The following is a 25,491-nucleotide window of genomic DNA, read 5'->3' as shown; positions in this document are numbered from 1 at the left end:
TTTCAAAGCTATGGACTTTTAGTTGCTGCTATTTATACTCTATTGCAAAGATTGCCTTAGGGTTGCTATAACGTTAGCTAAATATGTACGGTCTATAATTGCAGATTGTAATCGGTTGGCTGGCTGTCATTTCTGGTGTACCCATATAATTTTCTATCAATCAATACAATTTTTACATTCTATTAATAGCTAGTAATAGACTCATGCGTTGTGCTGAAAATTTTGATAATTTGTTAAATGTGTTAATCTCAACTTCTTAAAATGATGTGATTATTTTCTAGCAAAGAATAGTTGATACAATATATTAGATTTTCAAAATTAAGCTATCTATATATATTTTTTTGAAGGTGTTTAAAATTTAGTAAGGTTTTTTATTTTTTATTTTTTATTTTTAAGGAAACATAATGCATTTTATATTCAATTATTATTTAAGGCATAATATTTTATAAATAATGTAATATGTGATTAGAATTTGTTTCAAGTGTTCCTTATATATTAAGTAAATCCCTCACTTTATATATATATATATATATATATGTTTGTGTGTGTGTATGCAAGAATTTAAAAACATTAAAAAAAAATGTAATTTTTTTACCCATAAAAAAATTTAAAAATAAAATTTTATTAAGAACCTACCAATATAACATTGAGAAGGTCATATAATTGTCAATGAAGTAACTCTTTTTTTTTTTTTTTTTTAACACAAGCCTCTTCTCCTAAAGCATCATCAAAGTGGATAAAATGGACTGAATTGAACCAAACTGGACCGAATGGACTTAAGTAGACTGAAGTTGACTAAAATGAACTGAAGTGGACCTAAGTGAACCAAAATAGACTGAATGGATCTAAGTGGACCAAAAGAAACTGAAATTTATCAAATGAACTAAGTGGACCGAGTTGGAAAGTATACCGAAATGGACCAAATTGGACTAAATTGCTGCGCTGATATGGCTCAATAGAAGTGTGGTAACAATAGATTAAAAATAAATAAATTATTAGTAATTACAAGTATGATGCAAGGGTTTTGTAGGTGATGAACAAAAAGATGTTGACAGGTGCGATCACTTTTTCCATTCTTTTATGTTGTGATTACTTTTCTCAACTTTCCCCCCTTGCAATTTACTATGATTAAATGTTAGTGTGTTTCCTTAAGGAAAAATACAAAAAAGGTCAACTAGGTTCAATTGTTATTGGATTCGTATATGTATGGGTTGGAAGATCAAGTCAAGGAAAAGAAAAGTACCGAGGAGACTGGAGTGTATAACAAAATTACTTAAAAAAGAATTTTATCCTGTCTTTGTCCTTCATACAATGTATTTCTTTGTTGTGAAATGCATTCTAAATTTCTTTTCTTTTTTTCCCCCCAACCACCTCAAGGTCAACAAAAGTGAAGAAAAGTTCTCATAAAAAATGTACATCCAATCTATCAATGCCCAAACCAAAAAACATGGGAGGAATGAACACTCTTCTAACAAAAGATAACCCCGTGCTAGTGACTAGTATGCTTAATTTTGGAAGCCTCTCTTTGTTTGCCAAACCCTGTCTTTCCTGCAGTCACCATCCTTTAGGCCAACAAGAAAAAACTATATAATTTTAATTACACATAAAAAATAATCCTAATTAAAAGTTGTAACGTAAACAGCTCCACAACATTCAGTACCTAATCCTGTTTCCATCAATTTGGCACGAGCACAACCTATATTTAACAAGTCTCGGGCCAGCCACAAGTAACCCCTGAAATCTTCTCCAGAAGCAGAGTCCAGTGGTATATTGTTACGTAGATGTTCTAATACGGATCAACACAAAAGATCCTCATTATTGTTGACTACTTGAACGTGAGTGTTGACTACTTGAACGTGAGTGTTGTAACACTATTTGTCACACTAAGCGTTCTTGATAGGAATGGAGTTCTAAAGCTAGGAAACCACAGCCCGAACCGACCAGAACTTGAAGCCCCACTATTGGTGTCTTCAGGAGTATGATTCCCATTAGAAACCTCATGATTTCTCGAGTCTTCAGGAGTATGATTCCCATTAGAAACCTCATGATTTCTTGAGGCCTCAGCCACTTTTGAAATTACATTAATGTCCTAAAAACAGATTGAGAATATTCAAGATTGTGGATGCACGATAAAAAAAGAACACAAATCCAAAAATAGAAGTCCATGTTAACCTTGAGACCAGGTGCTGAGACAACATTCTGCACCGACTGTTTCACCTGAAAAAGAACACATCAGGAGAAAAGCACAGAAACTGAAGTCAGGAAAAATGAGTAATTCTCTCTTTGTTGTTCAAGTTGGTATGAGGGAGGGACAAAAATCCTAAAGTAATTCTTTGAGGAACACTTGGGAGTTTCATATCAGGTGATAGGAAACTAGAGCCATATTCTGTTGTACATTCCAAAAAGGGAAGGAAAAGCTATAAATGGGTTCGAAATTAATATACATGTATGTATATGTATATCTTCAACATATTAAAAATCCAACTTGCTAATTATCAAATCCAAACCTATAGTAGCACCTTTTTAATCTTTCAAAACCATATATATATATAAAATACTCACACACTAAAGGAGAAGGAGTAGAAAAGTATAGGAACCTGGTGAGATCCATTAGAACTTGGGGAAGACAGAGGTTCAGCAGATATATCGGGGGGCAAAGAAGCACTCTACGAGCACAAGTAGAATAAAGTTAGGAAATCATTTCAAGAACATAACAAGCACATCAAGGGTGGAACAAAATATAGGGCAAGACAAGTGAACTATGTATTTGATGTCATTTAATATATTTCCATCTGTTGAGCTGGTTTTCTTCTTTGCTACTTTTATGGCCAGAAAAGAGGAAAAGATTAAAAGGCCGTCAATTGAACCTTTTGCAATTCCAAATTCAAGCAAAGACAGATCATAAAACCACTAAATCAATATGGAAAACCAAAAAGGCAACCTTTCCAGATGTGTCCAAGAAAGTTGGGGTTTCTTACATCCAGAAACATTAGAAGGTTAGGACTCCCATACAAGTGGTCGTGGATGTGTGTCAAAGATAAGAATTAGACAATAAGCTCTAATGACTTAATTTTAAATGTTATCTAATTGAGCAAGTGGACAATTTTTACACTTGATGAGGGTGTAATTGGTGGCTGTTCAAGAGCTGGCCTGTAGGAAATGGATGGTGCCACCTACATAATTTAAAGAAAATAGTTCATATGGGAGAAATGAAATACACAATCTGAAAGAAATTAGGAGATAAAATATCCAAGCTTTGTGTGTGAATAATATACAAATGTATACATACATACTAAGAATGCATAATAAAATCAATGTATATATATTATTATACCTTTGAAGAGGGTGTAGAAGGTGGCTGCTCAAGAGCAAGCTTGGAGGAACTGGAAGGCAATGCCTACAGATTTTAGAGATCGCAGTTAATATGGGACAGAAACATACAAGCTGAAAAGAAATTCTGATATTGAGATGGGCGGAAATCAATTGAGTAAAGATATTCTGGTTAACAGTAATAAAATTAAAATACTGAAAATTTTGTGGAGGACATTGTTTGACTTAGTGTAATATGAAATGGTACAAATGAGCAATAGAAGTCTTGACAAATAACCATTCAAATGGAAAAGGTTCAGTTCATGCCTGAGTACTTTCTGTGGTTCTGCTCTTTTGCAGATTCCAGGTGTAACTACACAACCTCCTTACTCCTTCATTTGTAAGATCCTAAGCAGATAATCAGAATCAATGACCATCAGCACAAAACATATTCATGGGCCGTAAATAACAAACCATATTTAAAAGTAAAAACACTTTATTTTAAAGGGAATCTAAATAATGTTGGCCGTATAAAAACTACCTGCTTCCCTTCTATTCTGCTAATCTTAGTTTCCTGAGGCACCAAAAAATAAGAAGAAAGATTAAATTTAAATTTCACATCCAGGATAAAACTTATAGACGTGATTGAGCTACAAAAACAAAACCTGAAAAATAAAAAAAAATAGAATCTTGAAGATGACTCACCAGAGTCTGTACTGCATCATGGATATTTATAACATCCACACCGACAAAATCCGCTCTTTTTCGTAGTTCAGAAACCTAAGCAGCTTAATAAATGCTGTGTAAATAAAGTTGAAACAGAAACCATAGGACTACCTAAATTACTGGCTAATGCTTGACTTGGACCCACCTCCTGTTGTGTTTCGGAATTAATTGCTGCACACTCATCCAAAGTAGAATCCATGATGTTCATTCTTGAAGATAGTTCCCTCTTGGTGGCCTGGGAAAAATAAACTCTCCACTATGTAAGAAATCAGACATGTCTCTATTTCTCATAATAGATTAAATCAACAAGATATTCCAAATACATGACAAGAAAATCAGTTTCAGGTAATTTCTTCAAGTAAAATGCAGAGTATAGAATAGCAGTGATTAGAATGTTCAAGAAAGTTCTGCACTACTTAGATGATAATGAAAAGTATCATCACCAGCATAATCATGTTCACCATTAATAAACTTAATCCTTTTGGCAGGTTGCACTTGGTTTTGCAATATAGTTCAGCTAAAGTATCATTTTTAAGATGTGTTTGAACTAAGTACACAGACAATTATAAGCCTGAAAAGACAGGAAAACAAAAAACAAAATAAATTTCCTGGCAAAGAAATTCATAAAATAAAAATAATCATATGATAGTCTCTCTCTCTCTCTCTCTAATAAACTCACTTGATAGTCTTCTGCAACATAGTATCAACCGAGGAAAAGGTGGTTGACACGTGCTTGTTATCATGTGACATTATCCAAATCCAAAGGTTGTTATCCCCTACAATTGTTGTTCCTCATCACCATAATAATGTTTTTCCGATTTCACCCTTTCTATCTCAATTTGAATATAGACCCATACCTTTCAAGTTTTACCCTCTCCATCTCACAAATATATGCTATCTAACCCATTTAACAAATAAATTACACTATTTGAAAGCAATAGTTGCACATTTTCTAATCTCTCACTACAGTTTCGTGTTTTAAATCTATCCTTACATATCCTTTTGTTTTAGATAAATACAGCTATCCTCATAAATCCTTTTAGATTTATCCTTTTCAATTGACTTTCCTCAAAAATGATACCTAAAAATTTTAAAGGCAAGTGATTGACATTATAAAACTACAGATTAATGAATTAAAAAATATGTGATCTGTACAGCGTAATGCAGATTTTTTAAATATACTTATATAATTTATAGAAAATTGAATCACTAACACCCAATCTGGTGAAAAATTTTAGATACTGTGCCATAGCAAAGTCACTCCGCATAAATTATTGTGAGATCCTAATCCCAAGGATAGCAAAATTAGCTAGAACCATGCTTATTTAAGCAATCACAAGTTCGAATCTCCCCTTCCCCCTCCCATTGGGGCCGGCCAAACTTAGTTATCAATATATATATATATTAATGTGAGACCTTCTATCCTGAGTTAGAATCACAGTGTACAATATGTTAACATCATATATTACACAATAAAAGTTGTGTCCTACACTTGGTAGTTGCACCAAATAGATGCTCTCCCTCTTTTTTTCTTTATATTTTTTTTTCTCTTTTATTTTTCCTACCAATGCCAAGTGGAAAGCTCATTGCCCCTTTATTTGACACACTTAAAACTATGTGCTTTCATCAAGTGGTGCCTTATAAGTATATTAAAATTATTCGAATTATTAACATAGATTGCTCTAAGTGACACTCTGTTGCCAAGAAATTTAAAAATACTATTAAGTTAAAGGGAAAATTTATAAGACCAGTTGAACCTGAGCATGAGTATAAACTGCTTACTCCATGAACCCATCAAGGTTGAATGAACCTCGATTACCTTGCAACTGGTTCTGGCAGGTGGGGTTAGTTGCACTTAAGCTTTATTGGCTAGAGGCGAATCTAAAAGGCTCTTTTTTAGAAAGGTTCCCTATGTTATTGAAAAATAAATAATTAAAAAAAAAATCATAAGACCAACAACATTCTATAATACTCAATGTTGGACAGTTAAGCAACATATTCATAAAATATTCATAAAATGTGTGTGGCTGAACTAAGAATGTTAAAAAGGATAGGATTCGAAATGAAGAAATTCGTTTAAAGATAGGTCAAGCCTAATGATGAAAAGATGAAGGAGAGTCACTTGAGATGGTTTGGTCATGTTCAAAGAATAGCGATTAATGCATCGGTGAGAAAAAGTAAGTTGATTCAAGTAAAGGGAATAGAGAAAAGGTGAAGGAAGACAAAAATACTATTAGTAGAAGGTAATAAAAAAAAGACATGTGAATTGAGGAACTAACAAAGAGTATGACTTCGGATAGAATAGAATGGAGGAAAAGAATACATTTGACCAATCCTTACTAATCTTTTGAGATTCCATAGCCTACCCCAAATAATTTGAGACTAAGGCTTGGTTATTGCTATTAGTAATTTTTGCTCTTTTATTTTCACTGTCTATTTTATTATTCGATTTCAATTATGGTTTTGACATATAAATTATATAATACTTCATTTTGTCATCCAAAGCTAAGATACAAGGCTATTCGACGCCATTGGTGGTACAAGATAACTGCCAACCAGGTTGACAAGCATCAAATAATAAAGAACAATTACAAGTAAACCCACAGCTTCCCATCTCATGTTTTTCATGGTCTTATGAACAGAAGTTTTTGTTTAGATAAAATAATATTAACAAAAGCAGTAAAGAGTATCACATTATTATCTAGAACAAGAAAAATTTATGTATTTTTATCATTGAGGGATAATATAGTTTGGTGATTCTTTCACGCTCACAATGTTTATTGAACACGTACAAAAGGATCAGAAGTACAAAACTTACTGAGATTGATGAATACAGAGTCTCAAGCTGTTTAGCTATAGAATTGCAAGCATCAGCCAAACCGCGCCTTGTAGCAAACATCATATCAGGGAGTTTCCAGCCCTGCAACCATACAACAGATGCACTCAAAAGTTCATCAGTAACTAAAAGGAAGACATGGTACTAAAGATACAAATTAAAGTAGCATAAAAAAATTTTCATGAGAACAAGGAGTATGGAGAAGGGAGAAGGGTTGATTACATCATATCCTAGGAGGAACAGATACAGATACACAATATGGGTATAATACTAAACACATGTTAATGCAAAAATCTTTAGAAAAGTAGGATTTTTTGTTGTTGATAATTTGATAGTTACAATAATGGGGGAGTGAGGGTGGATTCAAACCCTGGTTCTCCTCATAGCTACAAGGCTCTTGGCTTAGAAAAGTAGGACATATCAAGAATTTTCTTTTATATGGACAATATATAATGATAGCTAAAGCATCATCATATCCATGATTACAATACTTAAACAAGGTATTAAAACATTATACCTTCCACCAAACATAGCCATATCCTAAAACTGCCACAACGATAATAACACCATATCTGGTAGTACCTGCACATAGAGAACAAGTCTTCTCAGGAACTACTATAGAGCTAAAGATAAGCATACTTCAAGACCCCATCAATAATGATTATTAAATTCGAAGCTGTTGTCGTCAAAGGAGTGTCACTAATGTCACTACTCACTAGTTTAAATTATAATCTAGTAATATCATACAGAAAGCATGGAAACAAGCATGAAGGTCAGAGGAGAATATTGATGTTAGTTAAAACTTCAAATAAAGTTCTTCTAAAGTTTGAGCCAACAACTTCAAATACAGCTAATTCATAAAGTTTTTTCTTCTTTTTTTCCCCCTAAACATGATTGACAACTTAAAAAACATGGAAGCCAACAAACAATTGACAAAAGAAATGCCAGCCTAGGTTATTGAGCAAGACACTGTATTGATGCTCATTCATCTGTGCCCATATTTATGTTTCATTTAATGAGGTAGGAAATGATATAAATGTACAGCACAAATTCCCTTGATAAAGTTTAGTTATAACATAAGAGTGGTGGAAATCAAGATCAAATACTAACAGTAGAAAGGGTGGCTGGTTGTCTGCCCTAACAGATCAGAAAGGGTGGCTGGCTGTTTGGGTTAAGAGTAGAGGGTGGCTGGCTGTCTGGCCTAAGGTTAGGGAGAGTTGGTTGGCAGGCCTAAGAGTAGAGAGTGGCTACATCATACTCCCTCCATAAAGGAAACTTGCCCTCAAGTTTCAGCTGGGAAATAAGGCTTCAAATTGAAGGCATTAGAATCATTTAAAAGTGGGGGGTAGTTGGACTGTGTAGGCATTGTCATTGATTTTAGTCAATACTTCGTAGGAACCCACTTTCCTAGCTCCCAACATGGAATAGGAGCCATAAGGACACCTTTCCTTGGTCAAAATCACCCAAACAAGGTCCACTTCCATGAAATTTAGTCTCCATTGATGAATATCAGCAGCAGCCTTGTAATTTGCATTGGAATGTTCAATTCTCTCTTTGACTTGTGCATGGACAGATTGCATACACTTTGTCTTTTTTTTTTTTTTTGCTCTTACATTCTCCTTCTTAGAAAGTGAAAGAGGTGCCAAATCTAAGACACTTAAAGGTTTAATCCCAGACACAACTTCAAAAGGAGATGCTTAAGTCCTACTGAGAGAAGAGTTGTGAGCAAATTCAACCAACAGAAAGATACTTTCCCAATTCCTTGGATGTTCACCAATCAAGCATCTCAAGAGATTCCCAAGACTTTGGTTGACAAATTCAGTTTGTCAATCCATTTGAGGGTGGAAAGAAGTACTATAGCTCAATTCAGTCCCTATCTTGTGCCAAAGGGTTCACCAAAATGAGCAAGAAATTTAGCATTTTTTGTCTTAAACAATAGAGAGGGGTACACCATGAAGCTTGTAGACTTCTTTGAAGAATAAAACAACCACTTTGGAAGCATCCAAAGTCTTCTTGCATAGGATGAAGTGAGCCATATTGGAGAAAAAATCCACTACCACCATGATTGAATCATTCTTTCGTTGTGTAGGTGGAAGACCTAGAACAAAATCCATACTAATACATACCCATGGTTTATTAGGCACTGGAAGAGTTAAATATAGACCTGCATTAGAGGTTGTAACCTTTCCCTTTTGACAAACTTGACACCTTTGAACTTGCCGCTCAACATCTTTAATCATTCCCGGCCAAAAGTAGTCTTGTTGAAGGAATTATGGGGCCTTTGACATGCCAAAATGCCCCAAATTACGTTGTTCAACAATCATCAACTCCCTTAGAGAACATTTAGGCATACAGAATTTTAGACCTTTGAAAAGAAATTCATCCTTTAACCATAAATCAGACTTGGCAGGTTGCTATCCCCGCTGTAACTGTTAGCATAGATTACCAAAATGTGGGCCACCTTGATAGTTCTCCTTGAAAACTTCAAAACCAACGACCTTAGCTTGCATTTCCACCAAGAAATTAGTGCTCCTATTCAACCCATAAGCCACTTTGTTGAGAATTCCCAACTGATGTTTCAAAGAGAAAGTGAATTGTTGCAAAAAACTCCACTTAGCATGCCTTCTGTTTACACTGGATTGGCTATTGAGATATTTCAAAACCTCATGGTCGGTGTGTAGAATAAACTCATTGTAGACCAAATAGTAACTCCAATGCTTGATGGCTTGAACAATAGTATAGAACTCCTTGTCATAGGTAGAATACCTAATTTTCACCCATTCAACTTCTCACTAAAAAATGCTATGGGGTGCCCTTCTTGGCTAAGGACACCATCAATTTCCACTCCTAATGCATCACAATTAAGCTTGAATATCTTGTCAAAATTGGGCAAGGCAAGGATAGGAGCTTCAGTTAACTTCCTCTTCAAAAGTTAGAAACTTTCTTAGGCTTCTTTAGTCCAAACAAAGGACTTTTGTTTGAGACAATAGGTGAGAGGTGCTACAATGGTGTTGTAATTGCTAATAACCTTCTATAGAAGGTAGCAAGGCCATGGGAACTCCTCACCTCATGAACATTTGAAGGTGTAGACCAATCAACAATCGCCTTAACCTTATTTTCATTTATGAACGCTCCTTTGGAAGACACAACATACCCCAAGAACACTACTTGATCCATCCCAAAGCTACATTTTTTCATGTTACCATAGAACTTTTCTCTCCTCGAGATATTGAGCATGAGTTGTAAATGCAGCAAGTGTCCTCCAAACAGCAGCTATACACCAAAATATCATCAAAATACACCACAACACAAACCCCCAATAGTGGTTGCAACATTTGTGTCATCACCTCCGTGAAAGTGCTTGGTGAATTTGTCAAGCCAAATGGCATAACAAATCATTCAAATAATCCATGATGCATCTTGATAGCCATCTTCCATTCATCTCCCAAACAAATTCTAATTTGATGATACCCACTTTGAAAATCAATCTATCTAGCATATCATCCAATCTAGGAATTGGAAAGCGATACTTGATTATGATCTTGTTGATAGCTCTACTATCCCTACACATCCTCTAAGAACCATCCTTCTGAGTAGTCAAGAGAGCAAGTACTGCACAAGGGGGCTAATACAAGCCCGGATGTAGCCTCTATCAAGGAGCTCTTGAACTTATTTTTGCAACTCTTCCTTCTCCTTTGGAACCATATGATATGATGCCTTGTTTGGAAGGGCTGTCCCAATACCAAATCAATGGCAAATTGAATGTCTCGCATAGGAAGCAAGTTGAGAGGTAACTTATGGGAAAAACATCACTGTATTGCTATAATAACTCACTGACAACACTAGGAACAACCGTTCCAGCCACTATGTTGACTGGAATCAATGCCAAAATGTAGCCACTACCTTGACTTTCTTGAATGAAGCTTTTAGAAGCAAGTAAAGAGGCTGCAGAGGGTTTAGAAGTCACATTTTCCTTCATTGGTAGCAAAGTAAATTGTTATCTTTGCTTTAGGTATAGGTGTTTTTCTTCCCATCACGCACGTTTGGCAATCATATTGTCAAGGCCTTCTAAGAAGGAAATGGCATGCATCCATTGGTACTACATCACATCATGCTTCATCAAAATATTTCTTCCGGATAGAAAATGGCACCAAGCAATGCTTCGATACTTTCACCTCATTACCCTTCTTGAACCAAGAGAGTTTGTAAGGATGTGGGTAATCTCAAGATGCAAGCTTCAACTCATCAACTACCTCTTGGAAACCACACTTTCACAATTTCCCCCATCAATGATCATATTACAAACTCTTCCTCAAATGTTGCAAGTTGTATAAAAAATATTGGCTCCCAACCAATCTTCTTCGGAATTGAGTTTAGGAGCAAGAAGAGTCTTCCTCATCACAAGTGTCAAGCCCTCTTCTTCAAAATCACCACCAACCTCCTAATTTGAAGGTTGATCAAAAATGGGTTCTCCATCTTCACATTCAAGCTCCTCCAACATAAGAGCCTTCTTCCTACAATCCGAAGTTCAATGCCCTGGCTCTCCGAACTAAAAACATTTGAAAGTACCCACTTGTTGCTGTCTAACCCCACCCCCATCAACAGTGGCTGTTTGAGACCGTTTTGGGGTTGTAATAGCGGGTTTAGGGCCTGCTGCTTGCTGTCCAACCCCAGAAGTTTCTCCTCTACCATTTGTACTCGAATTCCCAACCTTATATTGGTTAGAAATCCCCTGACCAGACCTGAAATCCCACTGTCCAGACCTCAAAGCATGCCTAGTTTGTTGCTTCTCCACCAATAAAGCCCAGTTGTAGGCTTCTAACACATTCCACAGTCATAGAAGGCTAAGGACATCTTGGATGGATGACTTCAATCCACTTAGGTACCTCGCAACCATCTGTTCTTCACTTTCATTCAAATCTACCCTTACTACAAGTTGGTGAAATGCCTCTGTATACTCCTCTACACTACCTTCTTGCTTAAGGTTGTGTAGGTCTTTGTAGAGTGCTTGGGTGTAGTTGAAAGGAAGAAAATGCTCATGGAGCTTTTTCTTAACCTTCTCTCAACTCTTGATCTTGACTTTACCACTTTGTTGGTGAGAAGTATGCAATTTTTCTTACCAAGCAGAATCTCTCCCCTTAAGGCGAATAGCGACTAGCTTTCACTTTCTTTTTGTCCAAAAATTTATAATAATCAAAGACCCTCTCAACAATGTTAAGTCAATCTACAAAGTCTTCCAGTTTGAGACTCCCTTGAAACTTTAGAATTTCAACCTTGAAGCAGTAGTCAAGCCTTAGCTCATTTCTTTCCACAAAAGGCCTACCCCTTGGAGGAACTTTAGAAGGGTTCTCAAAATGAGATGAGAGTCATCAATAGCCTTAGGAGGAGGCTACAAATGTTGCACCACCTCCGTAAGTGACACAACTTGTCTGCCCTAAGAGATCAAAAAAGGTGGCTGGTTGTTTGGCTTAAGAGTAGAGTGTGGCTGGCTGTCTGACCTAAGGGTACAGGGGGTTGGTTGGCTGGCCTGAGAGTAGAGTGTGGCTACATCAAAGAGTCAATCAACATAATATATAAAAAAAATCTCCATTAATATGTAGGAGAATGTGTATAACTCTAACCTCTTACACCTGTAGTCACAATTGTAATGGGTCCATTTGATGCCAATAACTGCAGCTCTTCCCGTAGGCTGTTAACCTGGAGATGTCAAACGAATGATCCTGAATTACATATTTTTATTCTATATAATTCTCCAAGAAGTACAAGGTATTCTAGTTTGCTAAGGATGATAAGCAGATTTGACAAAAAAGAAAAAAAGAAAAAAAAAGGGGGGGGGGGGGGGGTGGGGGTGGGGGACATCTTAAGCTTAACAAAACCTGGCTGTTTGAAAATCATCTTAATGCAACTTTTATCGCTCTCAATAATAAATAAATAAACTGTTCTTTGGATGCGAAGTACTTTCGCCCTATTAGTCTTATTAGCGGGCGCACTATGAGATCATCGCTAACTCCTAGCAAATAGGTTGAGATTGGTGCTAGAAAAAATTCTATCAGGCTCTCAAAACGCATTTGTTAAAGGAAAGTTGATTTTAAATTTAGTTCTTAGTGCTAATGGATGTTTAGACAATAAACTAAAATCTGGAGTTCCAACGGTCTTACACAAATCATATTTAGAAAAAGCTTTATTTTATATTATTAAATAATAGAATTTATTCAAAACAGGGATGCAAAACCCATATAAACAGGAAGTGTACACCGGAAAACCCCACAATTAAACTAGAAAATTACAAGGATCATTCATGTTCAATAAAAGGGAAAAGGAAAATAATATTGTTGCTGTCAGCCATTCAAACAATGATATAAAGAACAACAATTTCAAATCTAGAACTTTCCATTTGTTTCCCTACAAAGCTTCTAGTATTCCTTCCTCTCCATCTTAGGCAATGAGGGATAGCCTTCCGAATTTCCATGTTTAAATGTCGACCAAAGCAGCCTTGCTAATAGGCTAACATATCTATGACTCCTTTCAACATCGCCAAGTGAACCCCAAAGAGGCTAAACACCATATTCCACAATTCTCTGGCAATAGGACAATGGAGGAGTAGATGATCAATTGTCTCCCCATCTCTTTTAAGCATACAACACCTATTAACCACAATAATACTCTTTCGCAAATTGTCTATTTTTAAAATTTTCCCCAATGCCACCGTCCGCACAAAGAAAGAAACTCGAGTTGGTTCCTTAGGCTTCCAAATGCTTCTCAAAAGGAAGGTCAAATCGCCCTAGGAGCTAAAACTCTAGAATAGGACTTAACCTCAAACCTCCTTACCTCCTTTGTGCAAAAGGCATCCAATAAACAAAGCTTATCTTCTCCGTTACCCAGCACTACAATAACTGATAAGGGCTCTGGCTCCCAAACATGTACCTTTTTTTTGGATAAGTAATTGTAATTTATTAAATTTGGAAAAGTGTATACAAAATCATACAAAGATTTAAAAAAGAGAAAGAAACAAAAGAAAGAAAGGGAAGCTATAAGATTAGCAATACAAGTGCAATGAATCTAAAAACTCCATCAAAGAAAAGGTTGACATGGTAAAAGAGTGTATCATCCATTTGAAGAGAGTTTTCAAGAAAAGAAACTTGAGATATGGTTCAAGTGGATCACCCATTCAAAGAGAAGAAATATGGCCCATAAACATCACCATATTTGTTCTCTATAACCCTCCTTTGCAAAGCCTCTCTCTCAGAGCCAAAACACCACAATCACTTCCCCAACAGAGTCTGATAAAACAATCTCGAATTCCTGATGGCCAACCCCTTCCTTTGAAGAGGTTCACATATTTTATTCCAAATTAACAAGGTTGAATTTGGACTCCTCACCTAACCCTCTCCATAAGAAATCTCTCTGTATCTTTTCAATGATGGGCTTCATCCACAGGGATAGGGAAAAGAGAGGAAATTTGTGGGTAAATTAATGAGTGTGCATTTAATCAAGGTAATCTTACCTCCATTAGATAGATCAAGGCGCTTCCATCCTATCTATCTTCTTTCCATCTTCTCTGAGATAGTGTTACAAATGGTTTTTGCCTTGAATTTAGCATCCAAAAGAGGCTTAAGGTATTTCATTGGCATATGCAATGTCACCAAAACACATGCCAATAAATCCAGATTCTGCGCTTCCCCAACAAGTACGAACTCCAAATTTCCTAATTGCACCTTCAAACCAGATACAACTTAAAACCATGTAATAACAAACCTCAAATGCAAAGTTGATTGGGGTTGAATTAGAAAAATTCAAGGTGTCATTCACAAAGAGGTGTGAAATCATCAATAAATTATTCTCCAAGTGTCCAACTACAGCACCCAATCAAAATTCACCTCCCACTTCTTTATCCATCATTGACACACAGCCCCCATGACAATAACAAAGAACATTTTCTTTTCTTTTTTTGATTATGTGGTCTGTTAACAAGAAATAAAACTTGCCAGCATGGAGAGACAAATGGTTTGTAGTTAGTGGAATTCTCCTCATGTAGACTGGGTTGCCTTAGATGCTGATCAAAGTGGGAATTTGATTACGTGGGATAAGAGGGTTCTGGCACAAGTGGACAACATGGTGGGAACTTATTTTGTGTCGGTTTGGTGGCAGGGGGTGGTTGATGGTTTTGAGTGAGCATATTCAAGGGTTTATGGCCCAAATGAAAGTAGTGAGAGGGGTTATATGTGGGATGAGTTGATTTGAGTGTAGCAATTTTGGTGAGTTCCATTGTGTGGATTTGGGTATCAATATTGTACGTTTCCAAGTGAGCGGATGGGAGGTTCAAGACTGACTCCAGCTATGGAAAAATTTTCTTATTTTATTGAGGATCTTAATTTGATTGATTTGCCTTTAGAAGGAGTGTGTTTTTTTTGAAAAGCAACGTAAGAATATTATTAAAAATAGAAAAAGTGCCAAATTAAGTACATTGGGGATGTACTATGGGGACACAAATCAGTAAACAAAAGTACAACAATCAAGAAAAATAGAAAAAGTAAGAGCAAGAAAAATGAGAAAAGATCACACTCCATTCAAAGAGAGTGTGCAAGAAAAAAGACTTAAGCTCTAGCAAAGAACGTTCACAACCCTCAAAGCTTCTAGCATTCCTTTCACGCCAAATGCAACATATCAAGCAATGAGGCATTAATCTCCAAACATCAAAGTGACGATGTCGCGCAAACTTTCCTTGCCAAGCCTCAAACAGTGCAAGAACAGTATGAGGCATAACCCATTGAATACCAAACAAACAAAAAACCATAGACCATAACTCCCAAGCTATGGGGCAATGAAGTAGACGATGATCCACCAACTCCCCACATCTCTTACACATATAGCACCAGTCAAGCACTAGCACACGTCTTTTACGAAGGTTGTCTGTTGTTAAGATCTTACCTAAGGAAGCAGACCAAGAAAAGAAAGCTACCATTGGAGGAACCTTCGATTGCCATATCATTCTCCATGGGAAGGAAACAAAGAAGGAGTGTGTTATACTTGGTCAAGTGGTACGAACAAGCATTCAATTTCTAGGATAGATAGAGCTCTGGTCTCTCAAGATTGGGATGAACGCTTTCCGGATGTGATCCAACGGATATTACCTCGTCTTGTTTCAGACTATTGTCCAATTCTTTTGGAGGCAAGGGGAATGGCGAGGGGGAAAAACCCATTCAGGTTTGAAAATGTGTGGGTGAAGACAGATGGGTTTGCAAATAGAGCTCAATTTTGGTGGAATCTACATTCTTTCTTTGGTACTCCCAGTTTTGTGCTCACAAAAAAATTGAAGGCTTTGAAAGAAGATATTATACAGTGGAATTGTAGAGAGTTTGGAAATGTGGGTATTAATAAGAAAAAATTACTGGAGGATTTGAAGAGGTTAGATGCTAAGGAAGGAGAGCTTCGATTCACTGATGTGGAGAAACGTGAAAGGGAAGAAGTAAAATACCAGGTAGTGCATCTTCTTTCCTTGGAAGAAATATCATGGAGACAGAAATTGAGGATGTTATGAATCAAGAAAGGAGATAATAATACTAAGTTTTTCCACAAGATGCAAACTCCCATAGAAGGTATAATCATTTGGGTATTTTGTTGGAGGTGGATGGGGTGATATATGAGGAGTTAGAGATGGATGTAGTACAGTTTTATAAAAAATTGTATCAGGAGACGGAGGAGTGGACCATTCATGGAGGATTTGGAGTTTGATTAAATTAGAGGGACAGGGAGGGGATGGCTTGAAAACAAAGAGCATGTAAATTAGGATTTCCTCTTACATATGCTGAGAAGTTGTGGTTTTGGTGAAAAAGAGAGGAGGTAGATTTCTTTTTGAATTTCCACATTCAGATTTTCTATTTTTATAAATGGCAGCCTAAGAAGCACCAACATAGACACAAACAAGACATGGGACATGCCAACACGACAATTCTAAAAATTAGGACACAATGCGACAAGGACAAGACAATTAGAAAAAGAAGAAGATAAACATGTATTTTTTGAATATTTCATATTAAAACATATTTCATGTTTATTTTAGGTTTTAGAAATATGTAACATGCATCAAAATATTTATAAACATATCTAAATGTAATTTCAAAATAATGGATCAATGATAGATTGCAAAGTATATCAATACCCAAGAAAAAAAAATGTAACTAAACTATTAAACTACCCAGTTTTACATATTAAGTGCTTACTGTTTAAGTAACAGTTTTAATCTTCAAGGAACAGAAAACAATTGACATTCAAGAAATAAAAAAGGGGGAAAAAAAAGCATTGACTTATTGTGTAGTTGGGTAATGGGTAGTGACGAGAGAGGGACAAGAGAATTGAGAGCATTTATTATTATGCAAATAAAGGTTAAAAAAAAAAATGAACACGAGAGAGTTCAAGAAGTCAGCAAAATAGAAGCAGATCAAACAAATCAACAGCATCACCGTACCTAACAGAAAGCAGTGCTACTGAGCTGAGCAAGCACTAACACAGACATGCTGAGCAATTGGCCATGTCTGTGCTTCTTAGAAGGCAGTCCTATTGATTTCTTTAAAAGTTTGCAGGAGTTATGCCAAGGAGACCCTATTTCCTCAATGCTTTTTGCTATTGTTATGAGGACATTTAAAAGATGATGGATAAAGTAGTGAAGGTTATACATTGGGTTTCATGGTAAACGGTTCAGAGAGCAATTCATTGAATATTTCTCACCTACTTTGTACAGATGACAAATTGATTTTTTGTGGAACTAATTATAATACAAGAATGCATTTTAGATATGTCCTTACCAGGTTTGAGGCCATTTCAAGTTTGAAAGTCAATTTGGGGAAGTTGGAAATGGTTTCAGGTGGTATTGTGCAAAATATGGAGGAGATGATACATATTATGGATGCAAAGTTTCAAACTAATCGATGAAATCTCTGAGCCTTCCATTGGGCTCTACTATCATATAAAACACAATCTAGAACTCTGTATTGAAAAAGATGTAAAGACTCTTGCCAGGGTGGAAAAGACTTTTACCTATAATGTTGCATCGAAAACCCACTATCTTAATACTATATAAGAATGCAAAGATCACCTTGAAAAGGAAAATTTTATTTCAAATGTATGTCAGAGAATTCTTGCTCGTTTGGAGGGTGATGTAATTAGGACTTATAAGATATAATAAAAGGGAGAGTACTAATAAAATAATAAAAGGAGTGGCTTCTGTCACCTTGGTCCTAATGAGTGGCTTTGCCATGGGTTTGACTCCTCCACCTCCCCCCCTCCCCATATTACTTGAACGGTAAACCATTATTAAGTGTGGGTGTGTTTTTTTTTTTGGGGGTATTCAAAAAAAAAAAAAACACCTATATATTGTGGAATGTAACTTTCTACTTGAATTAACCAGCCAAATTAACTCAAGTACACCCCCCCCCCCTCCCCATATTACTTGAACAGTAAACCATTATTAAGTGTGGGTGTGTTTTTTTTTTTTGGGGTATTCAAAAAAAAAAAAAAAAAAAAAAAACACCTCTATATTGTGGAATGTAACTTTCTACTTGAATTAACCAGCCAAATTAACTCAAGTACAACACCGAAAGCCTGAAAATAATTTCAGTCAGAGATAATATTCAGTGGAGATACAGGAGAAAGCTTGCAAAAAGTAACTTAAGTAGTAAATCTGCATCATGCTCTAAGGCACATAGCAACCATAAGAGAATTGCCAAGAGTCTTCTTGAGCTTAGAGAGCCCTCCTACTACTAGACTTATTGATGAGTATCTCTATACAATATAAAATCAAGGGCAAACCTGAGCCATTAGAGAGTCATTGCGTGGCTTTTTAACTGACGAGGAAGAATCATCGTGTCTATTTTTCTTCAAAACAATCTGCATTAAAAAAATTAATACTTAGAAAACCTTATAATACATTAAAAATGATTAAGAATTTAACTCAATTTACATCTTCTATAAAGAAAAAGGTAGAGTGATCAAGAGAGCATCTTATTTGAAATAAGAAAAAGAAATTGAAAAGCCAGACTGACAATCAGCGCATCCTATGCCAATGCTAAACACAAGCAGAATTTGGAGTACCCTAATACCTTTAAGAATCATGGCTATGAGATCTAATTCACATCCAAAAACTATGGGATCCTATGACGCTCAAGAATAAAAGAATAATACAAAAACCATAATGTCCACCAAACACATATTATCAAGTTCCAATTTTTCTTTTTTCTTTTTTCTTTGCTTTGCAGCATGTTCAAGGTATGATTAGTGGGCCGGAAGTAAAACCCCAGATTCAAAAGAATAAAGCAAGCAGCTGCTTGGTTAAGTTAGTCAATTGGTTTTGGTCTGTTAATTAGTATAGAGACCCATAATCATTTAATTCATGCTCCATGCATGCATGTTATGGTATGAGTCCCAAGGATTCCAAGCCTCTTTTGATGGCCTTACTTGAATAAGTTATACCTAAGAATGAAGGAATTGATTTCCTATCAGAAAAATTGTTTCTTCATGGTCAGACACCAAAGAATCAGATTTAACATAGAGGATCAGATTTTTATTATTATTATTTTTTTTTGATAAGTAAGAATGATATATATACGAAGGTTACTCTATGCCTGAAAAACACATAGCAACCCAGAAATACAAGAAAAAGAAAACAAAGAGAAACAAGAGAGAAAACCAAACAACAAAGAAATTACAATAGGAGAAGGGAACAAAGAAAAGAAGGGAGGGAATCACACATGCACCCCATGGTCGTCAAAGGCAACCTTAAGGCAACAAGGCCTTGTATTGCCCAAGCTGTGAGGTGACAAAAAGGTGCTAGTTGAAGCAAGGCACCAAATTTAAATATAATATATATAGAACTTAATCATATGCATCTAATGTATTGAAATATCATAATCAAGTGTCTTTGACATGTGTTGCATGAAGAAAAAAAGTCTATCAATTTATTTAAACATAGGCTTAACACAATTTAGGCTCTATTAATTATTCTAACAATAGGTTTTACAACAAACTTCCATGAATTAATTAACATAACAATAGATTTTACAACAAACATTTATAAATTAATCAATCTAACAATAGGTTTCGCAACAAGCTTTTGAAAATCTAACAATAATTCTACAACAAGCTTCTATAAATAATTAATCTATCAATAGGTTTTACAATAAACTACTTATCCAAAAAAAAAAGGTTGTACAATAAAATTCTACTAAAACAGAGAGAGAGAGAGAGAGAGAGAGAGAGAGAGAGAGAGAGCTATCCAAGCTAAAGCCTAAAAGACTATATGATTGAAATAAAAAATTTTAAAAAAATCTAAAATGAGGAGGAAATAATAAGAGGTGATACAGAGAAAGGAGAACGAGAGGGGGAGGGGGGAGCAGAAAAAGAAAGGGATGAAATAGAGCTTTTTGAGAGGAGAGAGAATAAATAAAGAAAGAGGGGGAATTGCTCGAGAGGTGAGAGGTAGAAAAAAAAAAAAAGAATAATGGGGAGAAAAGATAAGACTCTTGCCTTAGCACCTTGAACATGGTGTAAGGCACCCACATAGCTCACCTAGGCTATAAAGGCAAGAACCTCACCAAAAGTGCCTCCCCTTAGATCCTTAGAGGTACCTTGGTAATGTCGTGCATCACCCGGGCACCTAGGCAAGCACTCAAATTGCCTTTGGCTACCATGCACACACCCAATCGATCTTAAGTTAAGTTATAAAGCTCACCAATGAATTATAAGCAGGAGGTGCTAGCTAAGCTAGAGCTCAATGAGAACGTAAAGGATGAGATATTGAGAACATGTCCACTCAAGGATTTGACTCCCATAACATATCCTACTTCTATCATTCCACCCACAGCTCAAGTAACAATTTTAAGATTTGAATTGGGAACCTAGCCCAATCACTATAAATGAAGCTACACATTTATGGCGACAGGTGATTAATACAAAACATGAGGAGGAATGGGATGCTTGGACTTCGGGTTCAGTTAGAGTACCTCATGGTTGTAGCTTGTGGCAGAGTATAAGGGCAGGTTTGGGCCACTTTGCAGCAATTTGTGTATTTTGAGTGGGGGATGGCTCTCATTTAAGATTTTGGCATGATTATTGGTGTGGAGGGAAAGCTCTAAAAGAGTTGATTCCTAACTTGTGACTTGTATGCCTACTCGTTTGATCAAAATGCCTCAATCCATTCAATCCTAGATTGCCTGGTAGGTGGGGTAGGCTGGCTCCGGAACATGAGAGTTCACAGAGTCTCTTTTCTAGATCTTATTTATCCAGATAGGATGCTTTAGAAATTGTAAAGGGGTGAGCCTTTACTGTCTGATCTTATTATGAGGCTCTTCTTGCACTCATGCTAACCCTTACCTTGGAAGAGTGTATGGTTATTAAGGCTCCAAAGAGTGTCACTTTTTGTGCGGACAGCAGCATCGGAGAAAATCCTTGTGATAATCTTACCAAGCATGGATTTACCTTGGTTGGATGGTGTTACATGTGCCAATGTAGTAGGGAAACAGTAGTTCGTTTATTGATTTATTATGAGGTAGCCTATGCTTTATGGAGCCTAGTTTTTAGTACTTTTGGGATACCATGGGTGTTACTAAGGAGGGGTATAGATCTCTTGTTTGGGTGGAGGAATTTGCTTGGGAAGCACTCTCTGGAAATTTGGAATGTGGTACCATTATGTGTGAAGTGGCTGCTGTGGAAGGATAGGAATAACTGCACTTTTTGAAGATTCCAACAAATCACAATTCAGTTGGAAACTTTGCTGATCAGAAGTCTTTCTGATTGGTCTCGTGTGTGGGGTCCTAGTCTTACAAATTGTAGCAATCTCAAAGATTTTACAGAATCTCTTATATTTCGTGCATAACATTTGTAACTCTTTTAGGTTACGAAGTACTCATCATCGTGAGCATAAAGTAATCTATTTTATTAATAAATTTTTTATTACTTATAAGAAAAAGGCAACACATCACAAAACCTGATTACTCTAAAACACAAAGAGTTTGGAAAGTCACTTCATCGACTAAATATGTGCAATCCTCCACAAAAAGCAACAAAGAACAAAAAAGGAATAATTTTCTTTAGTAGAGGTACTTGGAATAAAGTAATAATTTTATAAAACTACTATTAGACCAACTATTTTCAATGGTAGTTGTACTGAATATTGGGTTGTTAAGAAGCAACATATTCATAAAATTAGTCTAGCTAAAATGAGAATGTTAAGATCGTTAAGTGTAAATATGTGAAAAAATAGAATTTGAAATAAGGAAATATTCATAAATGATTATAGCTAAAATGAGAATGTTAAGATCGTTAAGTGAAAATACATGAGAAGAGTGAATTGATTCAAGTTAAGGGAATGAATATTGGACATGTTAATTAAATAAGTACCAAAGGGTATGACTTCAGATAGAATGAAATGAAAAAAAAAAAAAAGGCATGTGGATCAACCTAACTAATCCGCCATAGATCCATAACCGACTCAAACAATTCTAAGGCTAACGCTTATATATATATATATATATATATATATATATATATATATTTTTGGTTGTAATAGAGGTACTTGGAAGATAGATCTCGACAAGCAAAATTTTTTTTTTTTTTTGAAGTAATTGATTAGGAAAAAAGAGGGCATCATGCAAGTACATAGGAAGTGAGAAATCTTAAAAGAGTTACTAGACAACAAAGTACCTTAAAAGCACCAGAGACAAAATCAGATACAGTTGGCATACGTCCTTCCTGCGCAAGTATTGAACCAACAATACCTAAAAGACATAAGATAAAGTACTTAGTTAACAAGGAGTTTCTTTCCTTTCAAACAAGCTTACATAAATGTAAAATTAACTTCTACATATTTTAAAAAAGGAAAATGTAACCAGTATGGCTACCATTACAATAAAATATAGTACATCACATCCAAATACCACTTCCTAAGTTCAGAAATTCCTCTCAAGCTCAATAGCTGGCACGACCACAATGCCTAAACCACTTGTACCTTCCCAAATGGCAATTTCTTGAGAAACAATTTGTGGGTCTATTTTATTTTTTATTTTTGTTGGTAATTCAATAACTTAGGGAACCACTTCTACCTTCCCAAATGGCAATTTCTAGAGCAACAATTTGTAGGTTTTTTTTTTTTTTAATAATTCAACAATTGAGGAAACGGTCGTCTCTGTTAGAAACATAGAAAGTATCAGTTGAACTACAAGATTTTAATTTTATCAGAATTCCAATTCAATCATTTAAAAAAAAAAAAAACACACACACACACACTCACACAAGGGAGAGAAAAAGTCATTTGAATAGGCAACACACAAACTTTACCAGCCTGTTTAATTCAATAATAAAAAATAAAAAAAAAGGTCATTGCAGTGATCAATAAAGCCTGTTTGATTAGTGTTTTTAAACAACAGTTTTTAGTATTTAATAACACTTTTGATACATATTTTCATAACACTCAAACACGAATTTTCAAAACATTGAAAACTGAACCATATTTAAACACTGTTACCAAACGGCCTCACCCTCGTAGCACTGACGCACATTGTTGTCAATAGGATCATTCCAGTCACAAAAAATATAGTCAAATTCAACCAATCAATAAGTATTTGTTCACGACCTAGGGTTTACCAAAATCCCTAACTCCTTCAACTTTACAATATAGCCCCCCCCCCCCCCACCCCCAAAAAAAAAAAACATTGATACGACTTGAAATCAAAAACTCCACACACACAAAAAAAAAAAAAAAGCTCACGAGTTCTGAGTTGAAATAAAAATTTGAGAGAATCGGAAAGGAGGAAAAGAGAGAATGAAGTGACCTGCGCCAAGAAGAATGGCCACCTTGCCAATCTGGAGGGCCATCGCCGCCTATGTATATGTGTGGGATGTTAGTGTGGGAGTTGAGTGGGGACTAATATGTGTGACTGCACGGCATTGAAATCTCCTCCTCTGAAGAGAGGTCAAGGTTGACGAAGAATGATGGATTTTTGGACAAGAAAGGGTCTGTGCCTCTCTGTTTTTTCTCTCTCACTCTCGCTCTAGAGTCTAGAGTGAGAGAAGTGCGCCGGGAAGACAGAAGAAAGAATTTAGATTGCTGGCGTCAATTTTACTGTTCAATTTCCGTCAACTAGTTAGTTGAAACGTAAGATGGGCTAAAAAGCCCAAATAGAGGCAATTAGGAGATTTTTGTTGTGGGCCGAAGGAAAGGCCCACTGTTATTTCTTTTCTTTTCCTTTTTCTTTATTTTTTTTTTATTTGAGTGAGTGAAATGAAACAAATGGTGCGTTTGTTTCAGTGTAAAATATTTTCTGAATGTAAAATAAATTTAGGTGAAAATATTTTGAGGAAAAGAAAATATTTTCTAGTGTTTAGTTGCATTTTAAAAATTATATTAGAAAATAATTTTAAGTGTTTGATAACATTTTGAAAATGCAAATTTTCTACTAGTTTTTCACATTTTCTTAACCATTTTCTCACATTCCAAACAAATTTTATAATAGAAAATTGCAATCCATCAACTTTTAAACAAATAAAAATCAAAACAACACCATTCTAGGCAAATAAATCATTCGGTCAAACTGAGTGAGGGAGGAGGAAGAGAGAGATCGGCGGTCGGTGGCTCACCGATCTCGCTGGCGCGAGTTCTATTGCGCGATCTCGCGCCTTGATCTTGCCGGCTCGATCTCGCCGGAGCGAGCTCGACGGCGGGGCTTTGGGTTGAGGACGACGATCTAGGCTTCACCGGCATGATTTGACCGGATTCAGGGTGGGGGTGGCCGGAGTTTGTGACTTTCCCTCTAGCTCTCTCTCTCTCTCTCTCTCTCTCTCTCTCTCTCTCTCTCTCTCTCTCTCTCTCTCTCGGTGTGAGACTCTAGAAAATGGGTTTTGAAGGTAAAATAAAACTGTAAATCGTTTTCCAGGTGAAGGGGCTGTATTTTACAGTAAAAAAAAATCATTTTCAAGTTGACCATATTTTCCATACGCATCCAAACACACGTGATGGTGTAAAATAATTTCCTGAAGTTGTTTACCGCCGAAACAAACGGAGCCTAAGAGAGTCAATCTCGTATCAGAGGTTGTACCAGTTTGACCAGTAAAATGATATATTTTGGTACCAATCAATACTGGTGTATCGTTTCGGGTTTATCGTTATTTTTTATATTTATAAATATATATTATATATGTATGTATGTATGTATTTATGTATGTGTGTATGTATGTATTATAATAAATATAAAAGTTTACAATAAAACATTACCTCAATTCAGAACAAATTATTTATGGTTTTAGACTTTAGCATCAATTAAAAGAAAAAAAAACAATATAAAAAATAGAAAGCTTAATTATTCATTATATACTAAGAAAACAAATAATACTACTAAGTTAGTGCAAATAAGTTTCCATTATTCCCTTACAAAAAATCAAAAATTACAAAACAAAAAAAGTTTTTTTTTTTCTATACCGGTTGGTATTGCTTGAAATTGGCCGGAATAACCGCTACGGCTGGTATTTAAACCGGTACGAAATTTTGGTGTTTCAATACCGGTATACGTACCAGTACGGTATCGACTATCTTGAATGAAACCCTAGTAGCTTCTTTTTTAGCGGTAAGGTTTAGG

The 25,491-nt window shown here is 35.7% G+C and overlaps 1 protein-coding gene across 4 annotated transcripts; it reads right to left on the bottom strand.

Moving 5' to 3' along the window:
* Positions 1-1,252: 1,252 nt before the first annotated feature.
* Positions 1,253-23,933, bottom strand: LOC142626765 (uncharacterized). Of its 4 annotated transcripts, none has more exons than XM_075800464.1 (15): positions 23,692-23,929; positions 22,565-22,638; positions 18,677-18,754; positions 12,493-12,568; positions 7,389-7,453; positions 6,854-6,955; positions 4,181-4,270; positions 4,015-4,089; positions 3,851-3,883; positions 3,637-3,717; positions 3,335-3,397; positions 3,111-3,173; positions 2,598-2,666; positions 2,173-2,217; positions 1,253-2,089 (listed from the first exon to the last, which is right to left on the bottom strand). In XM_075800464.1, exons 1-15 carry the CDS (start codon positions 23,732-23,734, stop codon positions 1,847-1,849), a joined length of 1,200 nt encoding a protein of 399 aa, XP_075656579.1. In that variant the 5' UTR covers positions 23,735-23,929; the 3' UTR covers positions 1,253-1,846. The 4 variants fall into 4 exon arrangements, with proteins under 4 accessions (XP_075656579.1, XP_075656580.1, XP_075656581.1 ...); XM_075800465.1 differs by having other exon boundaries at positions 2,173-2,208; XM_075800466.1 differs by lacking the exon at positions 3,111-3,173 and having other exon boundaries at positions 23,692-23,933.
* Between the last annotated feature and the right edge of the window lie 1,558 nt (positions 23,934-25,491).

This window comes from Castanea sativa, chromosome 3 (assembly GCF_040712315.1).
Source record: "Castanea sativa cultivar Marrone di Chiusa Pesio chromosome 3, ASM4071231v1".
In the NCBI taxonomy this organism is placed as follows: domain Eukaryota; kingdom Viridiplantae; phylum Streptophyta; class Magnoliopsida; order Fagales; family Fagaceae; genus Castanea; species Castanea sativa.
This window is presented reverse-complemented; position numbering and strand designations above follow the sequence as displayed.

Excerpts from the sequence above, each read along its gene's own strand:
- LOC142626765 (XM_075800464.1), bottom strand. The coding sequence starts at position 23,734 with ATGGCCCTCCAGATTGGCAAGGTGGCCATTCTTCTTGGCGCAG. Across the intron at positions 3,718-3,850 it reads GCAGAATAGAAGGGAAGCAG|GATCTTACAAATGAAGGAGT; the intron begins GTAGTTTTTATA and ends TTATCTGCTTAG. Across the intron at positions 3,398-3,636 it reads GAACCACAGAAAGTACTCAG|GCATTGCCTTCCAGTTCCTC; the intron begins GCATGAACTGAA and ends TAAAATCTGTAG.